The 25,582-nt window shown below is 34.4% G+C and overlaps 1 protein-coding gene across 8 annotated transcripts in view; it reads left to right on the forward strand.

Moving 5' to 3' along the window:
* The window catches only part of NBEA (neurobeachin), a 683,574-nt gene that overhangs the window by 139,374 nt on the left and 518,618 nt on the right, over window positions 1-25,582 (forward strand). For all 8 annotated transcript variants that reach the window (XM_042952224.1, XM_042952367.1, XM_042952503.1 and 5 more), the window contains exon 11: window positions 15,867-15,975. In XM_042952224.1, the coding sequence (XP_042808158.1) occupies window positions 15,867-15,975 (109 nt within the window). The remainder of the gene's footprint in view (window positions 1-15,866; window positions 15,976-25,582) is intronic.

The raw sequence follows: 25,582 nt of genomic DNA on the forward strand, positions 1-25,582 counted from the left end.
TATACTCCCTTTCCCCCACATAATATACCCTCCCCCTTAATCAACATCACTCATCAGAATGACACATGTTTTACCAAGGATGACACTAAATTGTTTCAATGTAATGACCCAAAGTCTGCAGTTTATCTTAGAATTCACTCTTGGTGTTATACGTTCTATGGGCTTAGGAAAAATGTGATAACAGTGTATCCATAATTAGAATACCATACCAAGTACTTTCACTTCCCTGAAAATTCTTTGTGCTCCACTTAGTCATCCTCCTCCTTCTCATACCCACCCCTTGGAAACCACTGGTCTTTTCATCATCTTCATATTTTTTGTGTTTTCCACAATGTCGTAGTTGAAATCATACAGTATGCAACCTTTTCAGATTGTCTTTTCTCACTTGGTAATATACAATGAGGATCCCTTCATGTCTTTTCATGGCTTGATAGTTCATTTCTTTTTAGCTCTGAATGTATATATTCCTTTGTCTGTATATACCACAGCTTATGAATCCATTCACCTACTGAAGGACATCCTGGTTGTTTCCAAATTTTGACCATTACGACTGAAGCTGCTGTAAACCTTGTGCAGGTTTTTGTATGGATATAACTTTTCACCTTCTTTGGGTAGATACCAAGGAGCATGGTTGCTGGTTCATATGATGAAAGTATGTTTATTTCTGTAAGAAACCTCTAAATTGTCTTCCAAAGTGGGCATGCCATTTTTTGCATTCCACCAGAAATGCATGAGAATTCCTGCTGCTCCATAGCCTCACTGGCACTTGGTGTCGGTGGTCTGGAACTTGGCTATTTTAGTAGGTATGTAGTGGTACTTCATTGCTGTTTCCTTTTGCATTTACCTGATGACACGATATGGGGCATCTTTTCATAGCTTCATTTTTCATCTATATCTGCTTCATTGAGGTGTCTGTTAAGGTCTTTGGTTCATATTTTAATCAGGTTGTTTGTTTTCTTATTCAGTTTTTTTAAAGATTTATTTTTTAGAGGGAGAGTGAGAGAGAGAGAGGGAGAAAGTGAAAGTAGAGGAGGTACAGAGAGAGAGGAAAGGGTGAGAGAGAGAGAATACCAAGCAGGCTCTGCACCATCAGTGCAGAACCCAATGCAAGGCTCAAACCCACAAACTGTGAAAGCATGACCTGAGCTGAAGCCAGATGCTCAACTGACTGAGCCCCCAGGCACCCTCTTACAGTTCAGTTTTAAGAGTCCTTTTTATTCTTTGGGTAACAGGTTTTTGGGGTTTTTTTGTGTGGTTTTTTTTTTTTTTTTTTTTTTTTTTTGTTTGTTTGTTTTTATCAGGTGTATCTTTTGCAAATATTTTCTCCCGGTCTGTGGCTTGTCTTTTAATTCCCTTGCTATTACCTTTCTAGGAGAAGATTTTAATTTTAATGAAGTCAAAGTTATCAATTATTTCTTAATGGTTTTGTCTTTGGTATTATATCTAAAAAGTCATCATCACCATACTCAAGGTCATCCATGTTTTTTCTTATGTTATCTTCTAGGAGTTTTTTGTTTTGCATTTTACATTTAGGTCTGTGACCCATTTTGAGTAAATTTTTGTGAAAGGTGTAAGGTGTATTTCTTGATGGGTAGTTGGTCAGTTTTTCCAGCATAATTTGTTGAAGATACTGTCTTTGCTCCATTGTATTACCTTTGTTCATTTGCCAAAGATCAGTTGACTATATTTATATGTGTCCATTTATGGGATCTCTATTCTGTTTCATTGATCTATTTTTTATTTTGTCCCCAATACCACACTGTCTTGATTACTATAGTTTTATAGTAAGTCTTGAAGTTAGTAGTGTCAGCACTCTAACATTGTTCTTTAATACTTTCTTGACTATTTTTTGCCTCTCTGTATAAACTTTAGAATACATTGTCAATATCCATAAAATAATTTACTGGATTTTTGACTAGTATTCCACTGAACCTATAGATCCATTTGGGAAGAACAGACATGTTGACAGTATTTCTTCCTCCTATTCATGTACACGGAATATCTCTCCATTTATTTAGTTCATTTTTTATTTCAATTTTGAGAGTTTAATTTTTATTATATAGATCTTATTTATATACTGTTAGATTTAGATACATAAGTATTTGATTTCTGGGGGGTGCTAATGTAAATGGTACTAAAATTTTAATTTCAGATTCCACTTGTTCATTGTTGGTTTGTAGGAAAACAGTTTGACTTTTTTATATTAACCTTGTATCCTGCAAGCTTGCTTTAATTGCTTATTAGTTCCAAGAGTTTTTTTGTGGATTTTTTTCATATTTTCTACACAGTCATGCCACCTGCAAACAAAGACACTTTAATGTCTCCCTCCCCAATTTGTATGTATGATGTGGAAAAGAAGTGGTGAGATGGGACATTTTGCCTTGTGTCTCATCTTAGTGGGAAAGCTTTAGTTTTTCATCATTAAGTATGATGTTAGCTGTAGGGTTTTTTTAAATTTTTTTTAATGTTTGTTTATTTTTGAGAAGAGACAGAATGTGAGCAGGGGAGGGGCAGAGAGAGAGGGAGACACAGAATCCAAAGCAGGCGCCAGGCCCTGAGCTGTCAGCACCCAGCCCGATGCAGGGATCGAACTCACAAACCGCAGATCATGACCTGAAGTTGGACACTTAACCAACTCCCACCTAGGCGCCCCTTAGTTGTAGGTTTTTTATAGATAATCTTTATCCAGTTGAGAAAGTTCCTAGTTTACTGAGAGTTTTTATCATGAATTGTTGTTGAATTATGACAGATGCTTCTTCTGCATCTTTTGATATGAGCATGTCATTTTTCTTTTTTAGCCTATTGATGTGACGGATTATATTTGATTTTTGAATCTTGAACTAGCCTTGCGTACTTTGGATAAATCCCACTTGGTTGTGGTGTTGTGTAATTCTTTTTGTACTTTTTTGGATATAATTTGCTAATATCTGATTGAGGATTTTTGCATATATGTTCATGGGAGACATTGGTCTGTAGTTTTCTTAAAATATCTTTGTCTGGGGGCGCCTGGGTGTCTTGGTCGGTTAAGCGTCCGACTTCGGCTCAGGTCATGATCTCACGGTCCGTGAGTTCGAGCCCCGCGTCGGGCTCTGTGCTGACAGCTCGGAGCCTGGAGCCTGTTTCAGATTCTGTGTCTCTCTCTCTCTCTGCTCCTCCCCTGTTCATGCTCTGTCTCTCTCTGTCTCAAAAAAATAAATAAACGTTAAAAAAAAAAAATTAAAAAAAATATCTTTGTCTGGTTTTGGTATTAGAGTGATGCTTAGGAAGTAGTTCCTCTGTTTCAACTCTCTGAAAGACATTCTAGACAATTGGTATAATTTCTTCCCATTTAGAGTGTTTGGTAGAATTTACTCTAGTGATCCCATTTGAGCCTGGTGCTTTCTGTTTTAGAAAATTAATTGTTGAGTCAGTTTCTTTAATAGATACAAGTGTGTTCAGAATGTTTATTCCTTTCTGTGTGAGATTTGACAGCTTGTGCCTTTCAAGTAGCTGGTCTTTTTCATTAGGTTATCAAATCTATGGGCATAGAATTGTTCCTAGTGTTCCTTTTTATTCTTTTAATTTCCATAGGATCTGTAGTTACATCCCTTCTTTCATTTCTGACATTAGTATTATTTTCTGTCCTGTCACTTTTTTTATTAGACTGGCTAGAGGTTTTTCAATTTCATCGATGTTTTCAAAGAACTAGCTTTTTGTTCCATTGATTTTCTCTTTTGATTTCCTCTTTTCAGTTGCTTTCATTTGTACTCTAATAATTCTTCCTCTTCCTCTTCCTCTTCCTCTTCCTCTTCCTCTTCCTCTTCCTCCTCCTACTCCTCCTCTTCTTCCTCCTCCTCCTCCTCTTCTCCTTCCCCTCTCCCCCCTCCTCTTTATCTTTCTTCTTCTTCTTCTTCTTCTTCTTCTTCTTCTTCTTCTTCTTCTTCTGTGCTTACTTTGGATTTAGTTTACTCTCATTTTTCTAGTTTCTTAAGGTGGAAATGTAGATTATTATTTTAGATCTTTCTTCTTTTCTATAGGTGCATAATAGAGGATTCAGCACATAATTCCAGTGTGTAGAGAGGTGGTTCCCTCTACCACTGCCACTCCGAACAATTCTCTGTAACACTAGCTGATTGTCCTACAATTTAATTCAATTCTAACACTGTCTACTTGGAGGTAGTGTCCGATGGCACACATTAATGGCCCTGTCGTAGAAGACTGCTGCTCTGAATTCAGATACCAGTCACAAGCCCAGATTATCTCCTGTGCTTCTGACCAACTGACTATACATTGAGGGTTCAACCAACCCCCTCCTTGGACTTACGGTACCAATCAGAAGTCTGGGTTGTTACCTGGATTTCTGATAGATTATCAATCAGAGGTTCCTACTATAACCTCCTTTGGTTTAATTAATTTGCTAGAGTGTCTCACAGAGCTCAGGGAAACATTTTGCTTACTGGATTGCTGGTTTATTATAAGAAGATACGATAAAAGATACAGATGAACATTTAGATGAACATTTAGATGAAAGAAATGCATAAGGGCAACATATAGGGAAAGGGGCACAGAGCTACCATGCCCTCTTCAGGCATTCCATTGTCTCAGCATCCCCAGATGGTCACAGACCAGCTCTTCAAATCCTGCCCTTTTGGGATTTTGGTTGATTGAATCAATGGCCATTGGTGGTTGAACTCAGTCTCCAGTATCTCTGTTGTCCCTGGAAGACAGGGTTAGGGAGGTGGGACTAAAATTTCCAACCTTCTCATCACGTGATTGGCTTCCCTGGCAACTAGTTCCCATCTTTAGGTGAGTACCCGAAGTAATCTCATTACCATGACAAAAGACATTTTTCTCACTCTCATCACTTAGGAAATTTCAGGGATTTTAGGAGCTCTGTGCCAGAAACAAGGATGAAGACCAAATAAATATGTTGTTATTATAGATCACAATATCACAGCATTCGGTGCTGTAAATTTCATTGTAAGCATTGCTTTCATTTCATTCCACAAATTTTGCTATGTTGTGTTTTCATTTTAATTTCATCCAAAATATTTTTAGTATCTCTTGAGATTCTTCAATCCGTGTTATTTGAAAGTGTGCTTTTAATCTCCACGTGTTATGTTCTTTTATTGATTTCTAATTATTAATTCTATTGTGATCTGAGAGAAGACATGTATGATTTTTATTCACTTAAAATTCGTAAGATGTGATTTATGGCTCCAGTTGTGGTCTGTCTTTTTGAATGTTCCATGTAAGCTTGAAAGAAATGTGTATTCGGTTGTTGTTGGATGAAGTTGTGTATAGATACCAGTCTTCTCCAGTTACTTGTTGGTGTTGTTGAGTTCAACTCTGTCCTAACTGATTTTCTGCATGCTGCATTTGTCTGTTTGTGAGAGAGGGAAGGATGTTGAAGTCTCCAGGTGTAATAGTGGATTCATCTGTTTCTCCTTGCAGTTACAGTGGTATTTGCCTCACGTAGTTTGATGTTCTGTTGTTAGGTGTATACACTTTAAGAAATGTTATGTCTTCCTGAAAAACTGACCCCTTTATCATTATGTAATACCTTGTTAATTAATCTCTGATAATTTTCCTTGCTTTGAAGACTGCCCTGTCTGAAATTAATGTAGGTACTTCTACTTTGTTTTGATTGTTGTTAGCTTGGTATGTTTTTTTCTATCCATTTACTTTTAATCTGTGTCTTTATATTAAACTGGGTTTCTTGTAGACAGCATTATAGGTGGGTTGTGTTTTTCATTTCATTCTGACATCTTCTGTCTTTTAATTGGTGCATTTAGACATTGACATTCAAATTGATTATTGATATGATTGGATTAATATCCATTGATATTTGTTCCTGTTTTAGATTTGTTGTTTTGTTCTTTGTTACAGTTTTTGTCTTCTAGTCTTTTCTGCCTTTTGAGATTTTAATTAAGCATTTTGTATAATTCCATTTTCTCTCCTTTCTTAGATATCAGTTTTTGTTATATTTTTAACCTTTTTTTAATGGTTGCCATAGAGTTTGCAACTAATTTAAGCCTACTATCATATAACACTTTACCACTTCATGGGTGATGTGTGTACTTCATAACAACAAAATAATCATCATTCCTTCTTATCCCTAGTATCATTGCTGTCATTAACTTCATATGTCATTGATTTCATATAGAAACATATATAAGCATATATACATATTCATACATAATGAATATACATAAGCATACATAATGAAATACAATGTTGGTATTATTATTTTGAACAAACTGTTATGTATTAGATCAGTTTAGAATACAAAATTCAAACTTTTTTTTTTACCCTTATTCCTCTTTAGTGCTCTTGCTTTCTTTACATAGATTCAAGTTTCTGACCTATATAATTTTCCTTCTTTCTAAAGAATTTTTGTTAACATTTTTTGCAAGACAGTAGACTAGCAACAGATTTCCTCAGTTTTTGTCTGTATGAGATAGTCTTTATTTCTCCTTCACTTTTGAAGGGTAATTTTTCAGGTTAGAGAACGTGAGGTTGCTGTTTTGTTTTTTTGTTTTTTGTTTTCCTCTTACCACTTTAAATGTTTACTGTATTCTCTTCTTGCTGGCATGGTTTCTGAAGAGAAGTCAGATGTAATTCTTACCTAATTTTGACTATTGGTATTGTGTTTTTTCCACTGGCTTCTTTTAGGATTTTTTTGTGATGTTTGATTTTCTGTAAATTGAAAATGATATGCCTAGATATAGGTTATTTTAGCATTTATCTTACTTGGTGTTCTCTGAGCTTTCTGGATCTATGTCCGACACAAATTTGGGGAAAATTCTCAGTCATTGTTTTTTTAAATATTTCTTCTGTTCCTTTGTAGCTTTCTTCTCCTGGTATTCCCATAGTGGATATGTTACACATTTTCTACTTGTCCACAGTCCTTGGTATTCTTCTTCTTTTTTTCAGTTTTTGTTCCCTTTGGTTTGGGGTTTTTGAAGACTCAATTGATATATACTCTAGTTTACAGATTCTTCCCTCAGCTGTATTCAGTCTACTAATATTCCCATCAAACATGGTCTTCATTTCTTTTACAGTAGTTTTTATTGCTAGTATTTCTTTTTTGGTTCTTTCTTAGGAATTCCATCTCTTTGCTTATGTTGCCCATTTGTTCTTCTGTGATGTTTCTTTCATCCATTAGAGCCCTTATCATAAGGGCTTAGCATAATTTTTTCTTGATGGTCAGACACTGTGTATTTGGTAAAAGGAACTTCTGTAAATAGGCCTTTAGTAATGTGGAGGTGAGGCGTGGAGCAGAGAAAGTGTCCTTAGTCTTATGATTAGGTGTTAGTCTTTTAGTCAGCCTTTGCCTCTGGACTGTGAATTTCACGTGTTTCTCAGGGTTTTTGGTTTTTGTTTTTTTTTTTTTTTTCTGTTTCAATGCCTTTAGGTGGGAAGAGATGACTAGAGTTGACTGTAGTTGGATGTTTCCCTTCTCTAGGTCACTTAGGCTCTTAACTCAGCAGGTTAGGATTGGTTAACTGGTTTCTCCAAGTGCAGGCCTTGTTAAGAAAAGATTGCTGTCGTGTATTTCAAGTTCATTTTCCTTTGCCTTGCTGGAAGCCTGGAAGGATTTTTCTCTGCTATTTATTGTGAAAACCTGGTTTATTTCCTGGAAATAAATCACCCAGTAAATGTAGGGACCTTTATATAATTGGAGGGGTTGAAAGCACTCAGATCTAGTAATTTGTCAATTACAGTTCCGCTTTCCCTACCTGGGTACTGGTTGCCACAGTGGTTTCCACTTGAGTGTGTCTGCTCTGGTAACCCACGACTCCCTATAGTTTCCTGTTTGTCTCCCCAGTCTTGGGGGCATTGGTTTGCCCTCTTCCTCTCTCTTATTGGACCCTAGAAGAGCTGTGGTTTTTTAGTCTGTTTAGCTTTTTACTTGATAGAATGGATGGACTGGCGGATTCCAGGATTTTTACTTTCAGAACGAGAAACCTTTATATTGCTTTGTTTTATCCCTCTGTTACTGCTGGTTTGCTCTGGATTTGAGCAGCATTACAGAAGTGTGCAGCAGAGTGAGGAAACTGAAGCACTAGCAGTTTGAAAGCAGAAATGAAAAGAAGAGCCCCACAACCAGAAATTATCAGGGAAATCATGGAAAGGGGAGAACTTGGGAAGTAACTCAGTAACATTATATATGAATTCAGCTCTGAGTTGTAGCTTTGTGATTCTGATCCAAATCCAAAGTTCTAGCCATTGGAGGAAGGCAAGATAAAGAATTAAAAGTTATTTACATTGGAAAGGAAAAATTAGAACTATCCCTTTACAGATGACATGATTTCTTACGCAAAATAAATTTTATTTCTTTGCATTAACAATGTGTATTAGGAAACCAAATGCAAAATACTTTTAACAATAGCTTCAGAAATTTAAATACTTAAAATATAAATGTCCAAACATGTAAGGATCTGTGTGCTGAAATCTCCAAATTGCTGATGAAGGAAATGAAAATATTAAATAAATGATGAGATTTATTGTGTTCATGTATAGGGAACTCAACATAGTAAGGATGTCATTGAATTGATCAATAGATTTAACACAATACCAGTTAATGTCCTAGCTAGATTTGTTTGTTGATATATGCAAGATGATGCTAAAATTTATATCAAAAGATAAAATAACTAGACTAGCTAAAATGATTTTGAAAAAGAATGTAGTTGAAGGAATCATACTTGCCTGCCTTCAAGACTTACTATAAAGCTATAATAATGAATGTAGTATGATATTAGCAAGGCAATAGACACTATCACCAGAACAGAATAGAGTCCAGAAATAGTCTCCCAAATAAGGACAATTGATTTGTGGCAAAGGTGCAAAGTGAATCTAGGGGAGGAAAGATAGTTGTATGTCAAAAATGGCCATTGAACTAATCCTCACACTTAAAAAACATAAACTCAACATTAACTCTAACTGTAAAATATAAAACTATAGAACTTTTAGAAGAAAATATAGGAGATAATTTTTGTGATCTAGGCTAGGCAAAGTCATTTTAGACATGACCACAAAAGCATGATACATAAAAGACAAAAATTGATAAATTTGACTTTGACTTTATCAAAGTTAAAATCCTTTAGTTAGCAAAAGATGCAATGAAAAGACACATTACAGCCTGGAGGAAAAGAGTAGAAAATACTTTATTTGACAAAGGATTATAATCATCAAGAATATATAAAGAAGTCCCTAAAAGTTTAATAGTAAGAAAACATAAAATTCAATAAAAAAAATGGGCAAAAAGTTGAACAGACACTTAACCAAAGAAGATATAAGGATGTCAAAATAGCACATGAAAAGATGTTCAGCATCATTAATCAACAGGGTAATTAATGTATAATACAACTAGTAGAAGGTACAACTACACACTTAGTAAGATGGCCGAAGTAAAAAATACTCATGGTGCCAAGTGCTGGCAAGGATGAAAAACAACTGGAATATATTACTGGTGAATTTCCAAGTGGTACAGCCACTCTGGCAACTTGGCAGTTTATTACAAAGGTAAACATACACATTTACCTTGTAATTCAGCTCCTCTACTCCTATAGGTTTATATTTATGAGAAATGAATGAAAGCTGTGTTTCACAGAAGCCTTTGTGTGAATGCTTATAGTAGTCCTGTTTGTAATTATTGTTAACTAGATATAACTCAAATGTACACAAATTGTGGTAATCCATTCATACAATGGAATACTCTTTTACCAAGGAAAAGCAATAAACTCTTGATATATGCAACTACTTGGATGAGTATCCAAGACAATATGTTGAGGTCAAAAAAGACAAATTCAGAAGATTCCATGCTATATGATTCAATTTATATGACATTCTTGAAATGTCAAAACTGTAGTGATGGATAAGCGATGAGTAGTTACTCAAGATTATGGGAGTTGGAAGAATGTGATTTGTAAAGCTCTAAAGAGATAGAATATATGAGGGCTTTTTTGGTGTGATGGAACCGGTCTGTATCTTGATTCTGGTAGGATTATCAAAATCTACATGTATAAATTTTCAGAATTGTACACACACTGAAGAAAAAAAGAAATAAGAAGTCAGTTTATTGCCTGATCATTTAAATAATAATTTTAAAACACCAGAAAATTCCTGGGCATTTGTAAAGCCTAAGTATCAAATAATTATTTCAGCTTTCTGTGTAGTCAGCTGTTTTTTTGTTTTTGTTTTTATAAGAGAGAGAGAGAGAGACGGAGAGAGAGCACGAGCAGGGGAGAGGGACAGATGGAGAGAGGGAGAATCTGAAGCAAGCTCTGTGCCCAGTGTGGAGCCTGATGTGGGACTTGATCCCATGACCCTGGGATCATGACCTGAGCCAAAATCAAGAGTGTGACGCTCAACCAACTGAGGCAGCCAGGCACCCCCACGTTAGCTGTTTTATTACTTATTTTCTTTATTTGACAATTTTAGCACTTCCAGGGTATATTTTTAATCCTGCTTCTGTTAAACAGACTGGGCCTTGGCACCAGGATAAAGGATTGGCTATTTGGTTCCCCTGCTATGACATATTTTGATCTTGAAGGGCATCACACGTGTCATTATGTCTCTATTTTATTTATTTATTTAAAAAAAAATTTTTTTAATGTTTATTTATTTTTGAGACAGAGAGAGACAGAGCATGAACGGGGGAGGGTCAGAGAGAGGGAGACACAGAATCTGAAACAGGCTCCAGGCTCCGAGCTGTCAGCACAGAGCCCGACGCGGGGCTCGAACTCATGGACCGCAAGATCATGACCTGAGCCGAAGTCGGCTGCTTAAGTGACTGAGCCACCCAGGCACCCCTATTTTTGAAATTTTCAACTTCTTAGGTTAGGAAGATACAACATTAAATTTCTAAAGTATTCATGTATCCATGGATTGTACATGGTTACTAGTAACTGCCACTTGTAACTTGTCTACTAAATTTTCATAAAGGGACAAGGATGTTTAAAGTATTGTAAGTGGTCATTTCTCAATTGGGATTAAATTAGTAGGCTTTGAGACCCTTTGTAGTAAATATCTATTGGCTGTTTATGGAGTTATGAGTGGAGCTGGTCAAAGGCTGTTTTGTTCTCAAACTATGTAAATACTGGTAGGTACTATATATGAACATATAACTATGTCATAAGAGGCTTAGAATTAGTTCCTTTAGAATTAAACATGTTAAAATTTTGTTTCCTATAGAAGACAGATTTTGAGACATGTCAATCACAATTTTATGAACTTTGACTTTTTGGCTATAACATTTTTCAGAAATAAAATAGGTTGATGAAACATAAAATCAAAATCTGTTACCAAAGGAAGGCAAAAATGTGTGATTCCCTGATGAACTTTAAAATAGGACCTTTAGGGGCCCCTGGGTGGCTCAGTCAGTTAAGTGTCTGACTCTAGGTTTCAGCTCAGGTCGTGATCTCATCGTTGCTGAGTTCAGGCTCCATGTCGAGCTCCACGCTGACTGTGCGGGGCTTGCTTGGGATTCATTCTCTCTCTCTCTCTCTCTCTCTCTCTCTCTCTCTCTCTCTCTGCCTCTCCTCCGCTTGTGTGCATGTGTGTTCTCTCTCTTTCTCTCTCTCTCTCAAAATAAGTAAATAAATAAATAAATAAATAAATAAATAAATAGACTTAAAATAAAATTAAAAATAATAAAAATAAAATAAAAAGATAAAATAGGACCTTTAAAGAATACTCTCAAATAGCCATGACAGGGGTAGCCAATTCAGTTTATGAGGCTGCCTGTCTCCTTATCAGGCTGAAAGAAAAGGTGGAAATCACTGAGAGATTTCATGGCTGTAGGCAGGCTCAGTGATTTCCTGTGCTACCAGTATATTCCATCTGTCCTTACATTTTCCTGTGCTGCATTTCACTGTTTTCCTTATTTGACTCTGCAGATAAATGTATTTCACTTATTTCAGCATGTATCTCCACTTGATGTCTGAATTGATGAATGTGACAGTTTTCTGTATCAGGTTTATTGCCTATATAGGCAGGTAGGCAGTGTTCTTTTAAGACCACATCTTTAGGAACACATTGTCTTAAACGTGACTGTCAAATGGATATGGAATTAGAAAGTTTGGTTTAGACCTTTCCAGTTGTGAACTGTGAAGAAATTTAACTCTTCCAACTTTTGTGAGATTTTTTTGTGTATGGGTGTCACTGAAATTAATTGTGTTGAGTGAGAAATTATCTTGGGTATGGACTTGAGTTTATTTCTTTTACAGTTTTGTTCCAGCTCTGATCACTCTTACCTCAGAAGAGTTTTCTAGTCAGAGATATAGCATAGAAACAGTGGTATTAGATAGTTTATATAATTTTAATCATTGTTTGCAAGATTTCAGTGTATCTCAATACCAAATTTGGCTACAAAAAAAGACGAAACCTTATGAAAAAGTCAAAAGGTTTTCTCCCCTTACTGGTACCTTAATCTTAATGGAATGTAATCTCCTTCTAAATTTATTCTGGCAATTACTTTGTCTGTAGTGTTTCTTAAGATATTAAAAACATCCTTTTAAAAGGGGAGGATGTGTTGGATCCCAGGGAATCTTTAATTTTTTACATTATGAATTCCATTCTTCTTAATATATTTAAACAGTTCATGTAGCTGAGGTACTTTGCTTGTTTCAGTACAAAACAGATTGAAAAGACAGTTTCTGTGTCCTAAGAACTGCCTTTGAACTGAGGTTTCATATTCAATCTCAGTCATTTCAGTTATACATTAGGTCTGTCTTAACGATACAGTATATCTTGAAATAATCAAAAACCTCAAAGATAATAAAACTTTTAGGATTATAAATTGCCTACATTAATTACTTTAAAAGATAAATAATGGACAAATTGAAATGGATAAAGTTATATTAAAATCAAGTCAAAATCTATATTTATATAAATTTTAATGGAACCTAAATATAGTACATATTTATCATTAGTAACAGAAATTAGTCATGTTCATACACAGTTATTAAATATTCTCAGGTATTTGTGGGCCAAGACTGTGGTATTCCTTAATAATATGGACCAGAAAGCTCTAGAGAGATAATAAATATGCTGTCATAGTGGTATTATTATACTATTTTCTTCATTTTCATAAGGTCTAGCCCTTTATAAGCATGTTACTTGAAATAAATATTATTTTCTAATTTATTGGAAACTTATTAAGAACTGGAAGGTGTTAATTATTTTTAAGAATAACCCTATAGATTATTAGTGTCATTTTCCTTAAAAGGAGGCAGGATTATTAAACACCCTTAACTCTTCCTAAAGTAGAATTGCTACTTAAAAGAACATGATATGTTATAGTACTACTATCTGTTGAAAAGTTTAGCAATTTTACTTTAAGATATAAACGAACACTTTCTGTCTATTAAGTAAAATATTCCTATGGAAATCCATTTTTGGCTATTGCTATACTTTTCAAGAGAAACTTCTATGTTGTGTATACTAGTTTTGGCTGACACAGATACTTGCTTTTTGGTTATCCTATATACTTAGATCCTCTACAGATGAACTGATATGTCTAGACAGGAAGTGGTATGTAGGAGATATAGGAATGGGCTGAAGTATCCTTTATATTTGCCTTTGTATCTAGGGGAGTTGGAAATAGGCAAGAATGGAGAGAAATTTTGTATGGCAGTACACAGAATTTTGCAAGTTTATTGTGAGCCCTGCAGCAATCCGATGCATTTTAGTTACTGGTAAGTTTGTTAAATTATGTTTGAAAATGTACCTCTTCGAAGATGGCCATCTATTTACTATTACATCCACCATGTCAAATATACCTATTTTAAAGATTTTTTTTTTTTTTGAAAAGATGTAGTATTGCTATTGCATTCAGTTTTAGGTAAAAATTTACAATACTTTTGTTAGTGAATGCATTTGACTTTTCAATTGTTGTCGTACTTAAAACTGAAGTGAAATTAACTTTATATGGGTAGCATAGATACGTGTTAAGATTTTTGGAATAAAATTAATATTTCTGATTTTGTAATGGAATTCCACTGTGATTAGAAGTCTGCATTTATTCATCAGATGTTTGAGAAAGAGTAGTCCTTCTGACATAAAAAGAGTAAGAAAATCCATGGCATTGTTGTAATTTTATATAGTTTTACATAGGAGAGTGATTTATTTTGCATTTTTTTCATGGACCATAGGGACCATAGACATTTCCAGTCTCTCTTTTTGGCAGTGCTGATGATTAGGAATGTTAGTCATCTTTCTCCTTAAGTCCCTAACTCAGGCGTAGACAAGAATTCCATGAAAAGATTAGGAAATTGTGTGATCTCTATGCACTGATTTCTTTATTCTTCTCAACCATTTAGGCAGAAGTATTTTTGTGCAGTGGTACTATGCAGTTATTTGTGAAGTGGCTTTTATTATTCATACAATTCATTCAAAATGGACTAGATTGCTTAATAGCTGTTTTTCTTTACAGAAACATTAAAAAAAATTCCAAGAGATTCTTTGGTGGTTGTGTTTTTCTTGCAAATGTCTAACTTTAGGTCAAAGTGAAAGAATTATGTTGACTTGTAATACTAGTTTACTTTTTTTGTGTGGTTAAAAGAATTAGGGCCAATTAATGTGTTTGAATTTTAATTTCCTGTAATGAGTACCTTATTTCCAGTTACACTATATTTTTTCTAGCTGATGTCATATAATCCATTAAACTACAGTCTTTATAATAATAATGATAATATGCAATTGATTCTTTTAATGAGAATATTTCTGAATTGAACAAGAATATCCACATTTTCAGAGAAATGTGTTGTCAATACTATTGAAACCAGAAGAGTTAGCATAAGTTGAGAGAATGGAATCACTTTAGATTCCTTTTGGACCTTAGTTATTTTCAAGTTTTCCTCATTAACAGATTTTCTTAATTCCTTGTAGGAATGAGTGCTTGTGAATTTAAAATATATTTATTAATTTGTGGTCTTACTCTTTCTTATGAATATAAATAGGCAAATTAGGGTACCTTATATAGCATTGTAAATAGGAATTTTAATTGCTGATGAAGTTTGGCTTGTTGTCATTTATTGTTATAAACTGCAGGAAGCATATACAATGAAGGAATATATATTTTCTTAATTAGGATTGCCATCATGTATTAATGCTGCTAGTTGAAAATTGTTCAGTGTGTAAGTTGGTGAAATAATATATTATCAAAGCTTAATTCAGTGCAATCATTTATTTATTTATTTGTTTTGTTTCTTCCTTCATTCAACAGACATAACAAGTGCTTTATCTTTGTCTGGCACTTCTCTTTGTGTGCTTTTATGTGTTTGTGTATACATTGTATAATTAACTGCCACTTTCATTTCAATACTATACAGATCATTTGTTTTCTGCTCTCATGAGCTTTCCTGAAGGCATATATGAACATAAAAAACATCTTGCATATTTCTCTGGATATTTTCTAAAAAATTAGAAGTTATTTTTAAAAAATAGGTCTAAATGAAAAGTTTACTTTAAAAATTAGGTGTGTTCTCAAAAGTAATATTGCATACACATTTAAAATTCTCTGTGATAACATGTTCTTTAAAACAATATTATGATAAAGTCTTTATTATGGAGAACTGATGTATTTGTGGGTATGTTTCTTATGGTAGATTTACTTGAAGCAGATAATAGATGAACTTCGGTGTTTGGCTTTGGAATATAAAAAAACTATGCAGCTATGTTTTGATTTATATTTAATTTTAAAGAGATGAAACAAGTTTCTTCACGCTTGTGGGAAAAATATATTCTTGTACAGCATAAGGTGTAATAATCATTGTCAGCAAAGTAGAGATTAGAATTGAATATGCTTGTTACCTTTTGTCATATGTTTATAATCAACATTTGATGATTACATAATGTAATTATCTGTACTTTACATGCAGTGCTACTCTTTTGGCATTCCTGGTTGAACTACTTAAAAGTTCAGTAGCCATGCAAGAACAGATGCTGGGTGGAAAAGGCTTTTTAGTCATTGGCTACTTACTTGAAAAGGTAAGTGGTGTGTGTTGATGGTTTTATTGTGTAGTATATACAGCTGAACAACTGACAATCCTGAATTATATTTTTTTCTATAGTTTCTCTTTTCATTAACTGTTCAGTGTTGTTAGCTAATTCACAAATGTTTACTTTTATATTTTGCATTTGGACTTAAGTATAGACATTGAACTAAATTGGATGCTAGAAATCTATATAATTAAGGGATTTTGAGTGAAGATAGAAACTAAAGAAAATTGTTTTCCTCTACCTTTAGTCAAAGTTACAAGTTTTTCCCCTTAACTCTTTTTTCTAGTTGTTTCTTTACTATCCTTACATTCAAACTAAGTTTCTTAGAAGCTTTATCAATTTAATTTTAAATGGATTTCTTGGTTTTGCTTTATTTTCCAATTATATAAGGTAAAAAAAATCTTTGTTTTGTAATAAGCAAAAATAGTTTGTGATTTGTCTCTGCTTTTAATATATCTGAATATTTAAGGTGGCTTTTCTGTAATCACTACATAATATAAACAATACAAGTTAGATGGGTTTAATATTTCCCATTTTGTGTCATTTATGTCTTGGTTTTCTTATGACCTTTGCTTTAGTCACAGTTGTACTATTCTGGTAATGAATGCTGGATTTCTATTATGGGCTCATAAGAGTTCAGTTGTATCATGCAGTTTCTTTTAAAAATTAACATGGGAAGTCATGAATAAAAGTGATGGCGTATTGACTTTTTCTTTTTTTTTTTTTTGCCTAAGGAAATACCTGCCACCCTCATTAGCTCTCTCAAACCTATTTTTATCATTTAACTCTTTAGCATTCAGTTGCTCTGAAAATGGAACTATTTGAGAAATAAAGAGGTGAGGCCTTGAATAAGAGGGATAAACTTATTTTTCCATTTGGAAATAAAATTGAGAAGACTTTTGGAAATAGTTTTTTCAACTCAGATTGTTCTACCTTTGAAATTCTTGTAACTTGTCTTTGTTTTAAAACAAATATTCTTTCTTGAAGGATTGATGATTGGCGAAGTAGTAGGTTATTAAGTAGATTGATCATTTGTAGCATTTCTTTAATGAAATAATTTTTTCAGAAACATTAAGATTTTCATTGAGGTGTTTGGTTTCATGGAAAACTATTTTTTACATCTAGATTATTAAGAATTTTTTAGAAGACTTATATTAAATTATATCTTATGCAAATTAGATATTATGAATGTAATGTGCCATTGCTATGTACGGACAAGATCACTACCAGGATCTATCCCTTGAATATATTTTTCATCCATCTGCTGTGAGGTTATCAAAATAATTCTAAAGTGAGCATTTTTTTTCTTACACATAACACTTAGCTTAAAATTAGAAATTCATTGGAGCACCTGGCTGGCTCAGTTGGTGAAGCATAATTCTTGATCTGGGGGTTCTGGGTTCAAACTTCATGCTGGGTATAGAGATTCCTTAAAAGTAGATCTTAAAAAAAATTTAAAAATTAGAAATTCAGTGAGAAAACTTTAAATCAAAATAAAAGACATATTCAGTTCTTCCTCCTTTTCAGAATTAATAACCTTAAAATTATATTGTCAGCTTAGGTAGAAAATATTATCTCATTATGGTTTTAATTTGCATTTTTTGAAATTTTGAAGAAGATATGACATATTTTCATATATATTTATTGCACATCCACTTTTTCTCACTGATGGAGTACTTATTCATGTCCTTTGCCAATTTCCCCAATTTCCCTCCAAGATCCCCACTCCTAGGCAACCTGTAATTTACTTCTTATTTCTATGATTTTGTGTATTCTAGATGTTCCATGTAAGTGGAATCGTACAGTGTTGGTCTTTTTGTATCCTGTTTATTTCACTTATTGTCATGTGTACAAGATTTCATCCATGTTGTAGCATATATCAGTACTTCATTTCTTTTTTGGCTGAATAATATTCCATTGTATGCATACAACACATTTATCTATCTATTCAGATGTCAATAGACTTTTGTGTTTTTTCCATCTTTTGGATGTTATGACTAATGCTGCTATGAACTTTCATGTACAAGTTTTTGTGTGGACATATGTTTTTATTTCTCTTACGTAGATACTTACCTATGAATTGATTTGATGGATACTATCATAATTCTGTGTGTAACCACTTGAGAAACTGCCAGCCTGTTTTCCAAAGTGGAAAATTTCATTTCATCCACAGTATGTGCGGTTTCCAGTTTTTCACATCCTTGCCAACATTTGTTAATTGTCTTTTTTATTCTAGCTATCCTAGTGAGTGTGAAATGGCATGTCATTTTTTATTTACATTTCTGTGTTGTCTAATCATGTTGAGTATCTTTTCATGTGCTTATTGGCTATTCGTATGTTTTCCTTAGGGAAATGTCTATTTAGAACTTTGCCCATTAAAAAAAATATGGTATTTTCATTATTGAATTGTAGCAATTTTTTTTATTATTCTGTACACTAATCTTCATTAGATATGTGACTTGCAAAGATAGTCTTACATTCTGTAGATCACATTATGTTTTAATTTGCATTCCCCTGATGACAAATTAAATTGAGTATTTTTGTACACTTACTGTCTTTTAGTTATCCACTCTTATTAAATACCTGTTCGAAGTGTTTATCCTTTTTCATATGAATTGTCTATCATTTTTTTACTGATTTGTGGAAATTCTGTTTATATCGTGTATTTGAGACCTTTGTTGGAGATGCATTCTGAAATATCACTTCCTCTGTAGCCTGCTTTTTCACTCTCTTGATATTTTTGTTTTAATTTTTTTTAACGTCTATTTATTATTAAGAGACAGAGTATGAACAGGGGAGGGGCAGAGAAAGAGGGAGACACAGAATCGGAAGCAGGCTCCAGGCTCTGAGCTGTCAGCACAGAGCCCGAAGCGGGGCTTGAACTCAAAAACCGCAAGATCATGACCTGAGCCAAAGTCGGACGCTTAACCGACTCAGCCACCCAGGAGCCCCCTCTCTTGATATTTTTTGATGAATAAATGTCCTTAATTTTAATATAGGTCACTGTTTCATTTTCTTTTATGATTATCCCATTTTGGAAAGAATCTTCAAGATTGTTTTGGCTATTCAAGGGTATTTGCATTAACATCTATATCAGTTTGTTAATTTCCACCAGAAAAATGCTAGGATTTTCGTTGTGTTTCATTGTGTTATATTAAACCTTCCAATTCATACATTTGGTGCATGCTTCTGTTTACTTAGGACTCTGGTAGAATTGTGGTAGAAAACATTGTCTTTTTGCTAAATTTATTCCTAGATTCTTGAGGTTTTTCAAATGTAAGTTTTTTTTTAATCACTGATATATAGAAATATAATTGGTGTTCATGTTGACCTTTTATTTTTAAAAAAAATTTTTTTTAACGTTTATTTATTTTTGAGACAGAGAGAGACAGAGCATGAACGGGGGAGGGTCAGAGAGAGGGAGACACAGAATCCGAAACAGGCTCCAGGCTCCGAGCTGTCAGCACAGAGCCCGACGTGGGGCTTGAACTCACGGACCGTGAGATCATGACCTGAGCCGAAGTCGGCCGCTCAACCGACTGAGCCACCCAGGCGCCCCCATGTTGACCTTTTATATACGTCTTGCTACTCTTCTAATTCTCGTAGTTTGTCAATTTTTCAGAAACATTTACTTGTAGAAAATTTTATATCTTCCTAATACTTACTCTTTTTGTGTTTTTCCCCTTGATATTGTACTAAGACTTACAGTATAGTGCCAAACAGAAGTTGTAATAGTGAGCATCCCTATCTTATTCCAGAGCTCATTTGCAAAGCTTTCAATAATTAGCCACTAAGTGTGGTATATGCTGTAGATTACTTTCAGTAGATTTTTATTTATTTTTTAAAGAATGTTTATTTATTTTGAGAGAAAGGGAAAGAACACATGCAAGTGAGAGAGGAGCAGAGTGAGAGGGAGAGAGAATCCCAAGTAGGTTCCACACTGACAGTTTGATCTCCTGAACCGTGAGATCATGACCTGAGCTGAAATTAAGAGTTGGATGCTTAACTGGCTAAGCCACGTGGGTACCCCTAGTCGATTTTTAAATCAAATTAAGAAACTGTCCACTACAAGTTTGCTGAGAAGTTTTCCTTATCATAAACAGGTGAATTTTACCAAATGTTTTTCTGCATTATTTGAGAAAATTAAGATGTTTCTTCAATTTTTTCTTAGTGAATTATATTAATTACTTTTCAAATGTTAAACCATCTTTATATTCCTGGAATCCTATTTAGTCTTAGATCCATTCCTATCCCAATCAGGCTTTTTTATTTATTTATTTATTTATTTATTTATTTATTTATCTATTTATTTATTTATACGTTTATTTATTTTTGAGACAGAGGGAGACAGAGCATGAACGGGGGAGGGTCAGAGAGAGGGAGACACAGAATCTGAAACAGGCTCCAGGCTCTGAGCTGTCAGCACAGAGCCTGACGCGGGGCTCGAACTCACAGACCACGAGATCATGACCTGAGCCTAAGTCGGCCACTTAACCAACTGAGCCACCCAGGCGCCCCCAGGCTTTTATCCTTCAAATGGCTCATGTCAGTGTCACCAGTAGTCTTCATATTGTTACATCTTAAGGTTTTCAGTTTTCATCTTATTTGGTCTGTTAACATTTCAGTTTAACATTCTTTCCTTGAAATGCTTTCTTCAATTGTATTTTGTAACAGCATCCTTTCTTTGTTTTCTTCCTACCTCCTTGGTCCCCTATTTTATTCTCTCCTACTCACGCCTCCTCTTTCTCAATTTTAAGGACTGATTTTCCTTTCACATCTTTCATCCTTCAGTTTTCTCTATTTTAGTTAATAGCATTGCCATTCACCCAGTAGTTCAGACCAAAAATGTTAATACTTTTTGACTCTATTCACACAATAAATCCATATTCTATCCAAATTATCTTGTCTTGGTATTAAAACATATCCAGAATGAATGACTTCTTCCTACTTACGATCCTAGTCCTTTCTGTATCACATTGATACCATCCTGTTTCAATCACCGTCGATCACCATTGGTTATCCACAGTCTATTTTTCTTGCAGTCAGACTAATCTTCCTAAAATATGCCATACTTTACTACTTCGTCCTTCTCAAAGTAAATTCACAATTCTCTTACCTTTGACATCATCTCATTATACCCCTTCATGCTTTCTCTGTTATAGACGCACTGGCCATGAAAAAGCCTTTTTGCCTTTCCCTTAAAAGCTAAAATGGCAAGCATGAATCCATGTCAAGACTTCTGCATTTTCTTTTCACGTTGCTTTCATCACTCATTTTGTAGATGTCCACATGGCTTGATTCTACACTTCTTTTATGATTTTACTTATGACATCTTACCAGAGAAGTCTTCACTCATCCCTCTAAATAGAATAGTAGCCCTTCCATAGTCATCACTATCTCTCTACTGATTTTTGAGAGCACAATTCGGACGTTTTTTACTTGTTTATTTTCTGCCTCTTTTCACTAGAATATAAGCATCAGCTGGATGAAAGCAGGGACTGTATCTTTTTTGTTCTCACCTTATTGTTGTGTCTTCAGGACCTAAAAGAGTGCCTGCCTCAATAAATAGTTGTTGGATTAAATTGAATAAATGAAAAGCACTTTCATACTTGTTTGAGTACCTAAAAGAATGTTTTTCACCTTTACAGATGAATATTCATACTGCTTTATTTTAAACATCAGTTCCTGGGTGAATAGTATAGATAATAAAGTTTACATTTTTATTTTTATTTAGTTACTTTTTTAAAGTTCCATTTTTATTTTATCATCAACTAATAACAAGCTAATAGTTAACTATCACTTAGCTTTATGTCCTTGTCTTAGAAGGTGTAACTTAGTGGGGCGCCTGGGTGGCTCAGTCAGGTAAACGTCCGACTTCGGCTCCTGTCATGATCTCATGGTTCGTGAGTTCAAGCCCTGCATCGGCCTTAAGTTCCCTTGTTAAGGGAAATCAGCAAGGTTTGAAGAGATGAGAGGATTGTTTACTATAACTCAAAGAGAAAGTTTTGTAGTTCTGGAAGAAATCATACCCAACTGGAGTGTGGTCTTAAGTAAAAGAATGTGGTGTATTGGCCTGAAGGGGTGAAGCTAGTAGAATAAATACCCCAACTTCATTTTCCTCCTGGCCTCTAGTTTCCTGCTGGTGTCTCTAACTAGTCAAACCCAACAGGAAGCCAACAGGCATGGGAGCCTCTGGAGCATAAAATAGGATGGGGAAGGTTGGGGAATAGATCAGCACAGCCAGTAAAACCTATATCCAATATATCCATTAGGTTGGGCTTTAGGGTTTGGTTGTCTGAGGCTCCATTATGTCATTAAGGACCTAGGTTTTTTCTGTATGTCTGCTCTGCCAAGTCACTGATGATTTTATTTGATGATATAGCTGCTGTCCTTTGTGGTAAAAAGAAGGTTTCTGGGTAGACTTAGTGCTATAGGCCTTCACATCCAGATTGGGGGTAGGCAGAAGAGCTCCTTCTGCCGGATACTGAAGGACATCCGTCTCTCTAATTTGATAGGCAGCTTGGGTCTTGACCTACTTTGAATCATTTGTTGCCATGAAAATTTTGATGCTGGTTCTCTGAACTAATTGCTTTCTACCTGTCTCCCCCAAACAACAGCAACAACAACAACACATAAATGACTCATATTGGATTAAGCTATTTGGAGCTCAATCTTGGTGTCCTAAAAGGAGTGAGATGGATGTTGAGGATCAACTACTTTATGATGTACCTGTAGTAATTAAAATAATTTTCCACAATTTCCTTAATAATATAGTATATATTCTGTATGTGTAGAGTGGTTTCTGCAATAAAAATGAGCATTTCTGGGGCGTACAGGTGACTCAGTCAGTTAAGCGTTCGACTTTGGCTCAGGTCATGATCTCACAGATCCCATGTCGGGCTCTGTGCTGACAGCTCAGAGCCTGGAGCCTGCTTTGGATTCTGTGTTTCCCTCTCTCTCTGCCCCTCCCCCCACTCGTGCTAAGTCTCTCTGTGTCTCTCTCAAAAATGAATAAACATTAAAAAAAATTTTAAATGAACATTTCTGGTAATCCATTCCATGGTGGGCCGCTCTAAATGTGGGAAAGACCTCTTCTTACTGAATAGCAACTTCTCGCTTTAACATCTATTGCCTCTATTTGATTTAGTTACTTATGGAGTGAAATGTTATCATCTAACTTTTTCCCCTAGCTTCTCAAGTTCTATTTCCAATATCTTCTATCACAGTTCATATAGTTCATTTTATAAGTTATGTGTTCAATCACCACACAAAAGTACTGTTACATAGTTTAAATTTCAGAGCATACAGTTTACAGATTTATAACTATAAATTATCCAAGTATAACTCTCTTTTTAAACAGCTTTACTTGAGAAAATGACAGCAAATATCAAAATAAAGAATATTTCAAAGCAATCATTCAAACGAAACTCATTAAAGCAGAGTTGGATATCTTCTTTTCTCCTAATCTGTGTTTTGTCTTTTCTTATTCTCTTCTGCTGAGGAATTATGGCAGGCACCAGACACAAAAAAAAGATGAATAACATAGTATTCTCTTTTATAACAGGAAAGAAAGACATGTGAATAATTAATAGTAATGCAAGGCAGGAGGAATAAGTACTACTTATGGTAAAGGTAACATGCTACTGAAGGAACTTTCATTTTCTGCCTGGTGGGATTTTGAGTAGGCCAATAAAAAACAAAACAAAACAAAACACAGTTTTAGGAAGATATTTCCTAAAGATAAATGTTAGAATAAAAATTACTACCCAAGAGCTTAATTGCTATGAAAAAACTGATACTTTTTTTTTTTTTTAGTAATGTGGAAGGAATGCCTCGTGATGCTTCTAGGGTATCTTTTTGTAACACAGAGCAAGTTGAAAACTTGTTTCCAAATTATGAATTACTTCCTCAAATGAATACGTGCATAATGGCCAGTCTGATTTTATATTGCCTTATTGTTCTTTGCAAACACATGACAGTTTTATAGAATAAAATCTGATCTCTGAAAATGTTTATCTAGGAACAGGATCTGACTGTTCTATTTCAGAATTTTAAGTGTAAAAATAGGATTTATCAGATAATGTTCTTGAAATCATCATTACTGAATAAAATTATAGTCTATAAGATAAGCTATCTGAAATTATAGCTAGTGAAGGGGCTGGCTAAAGCTTTATATAACCATTGATCTCTTGTTTTAATTTTTTTCCCTACCCATGAATAAAGTGGTTAAAAATTTTAAAAACATTGCATTCTTCTCATTAAAGTTCCTTTAAAATGACTGCCCAAACTTTGATTTTTCTTTTTCCTTAAAGACTTATTTGTTTGTGTCTTCCACTTCCCACTCTTTAACAATTCAGCTACTTGTTAGGATCATTTTTCCATCTTTTTAAAAAAAATTCATGTAAAGTTTTTCTCCCAGCCTTTGTTAGGACCATTGCTTATCTACTCACCACTGGTGTTTTGTCAAACACCTAGTAATAAAAGCCTAGTAATAAAAAATAATTGCTATCCATATTATACTTCAAACTAATTGGTACCTACTCAGTAACACCTTTTCATAATCACCCTTCCACAAATTTCCTGTCCACTCTGTTTTTTCATGTACTTACTAACATCTGACTTGTTACATATTTTACCTTTTTATGTTGTTGTACGTCCCAGGCTTCTCCTTTCTTAGACTTTGAGTTCTGTGAAGGCAAGGCTTTTTCAGGGCTTTTTGTTAACTGTTCTTTCCACAGTGCCACAGAGAGTCCCTGGCAAGTAGTAAGTCCTCAACATGCACATTTTCTGTATGACTAAGTGAAGAGTATTGAATCTACCTTTAAGTAAAGGAAACAGATGCAAGGGGTTTACAAGTTGAGGGAGCATGGTAGAGAAGGCACATGAAGGAAACTGGTGTAGAAATAATTTATTTGGCCCAATGAAAAGTTTTCTAGTTTTGAATTTTATTTTATTTATTTTACTTTTATTCCTTTAGGTACCTTCATCAGTTCTCACTATTTATTGTCTCCTACCCTAATTCATACATTGTTGTTAACTATTTGAATATTATACTCATATGAGTTTGTGACCCCTTATGAAATGCATGGCATGCTTGTGTCAAATTTATTGAGTTGCCTTTGTTATGAGCATGATGAGTGTAGGTATACCATATGGGAAGTAAAATTGGTAAGACAGTTTAGTCCTTTTTAGACCTTAATTATCCTATACTATTATTTGGACTTTAATCCCTGGTAATGGAGATAAAGATGTGATGTGACCTGTGCTTCAGGGTTTAGTGGTAGGTGATTCTTTATCCTAGGGAGGATCAAAAAAGATCACCAGATGAGGAAGGAAACATTTGTGTAGTAATACATATTTTTCACATTTGAATTTGAATTATCAGCTTTTAAAGAACAGCATTTACTCTATAATATTTTCATCTGAAATTATACTCCAAAGCAGCATTGTCCAGTCAAAATATAATGCAAGCCTTGTATGTTATGTAAAAATTTCTCATAGGGGTGCCTGAGTGGCTCAGTCATTTAAGTATTGGACCTCAGCTCAGTTTGTGATCTCGTGGTTCATGGTTTTAGCCCCATGTCAGGCTCTGTAC

The sequence above is a fragment of the Panthera leo genome, chromosome A1 (assembly GCF_018350215.1).
Source record: "Panthera leo isolate Ple1 chromosome A1, P.leo_Ple1_pat1.1, whole genome shotgun sequence".
In the NCBI taxonomy this organism is placed as follows: Eukaryota; Metazoa; Chordata; class Mammalia; order Carnivora; family Felidae; genus Panthera; species Panthera leo.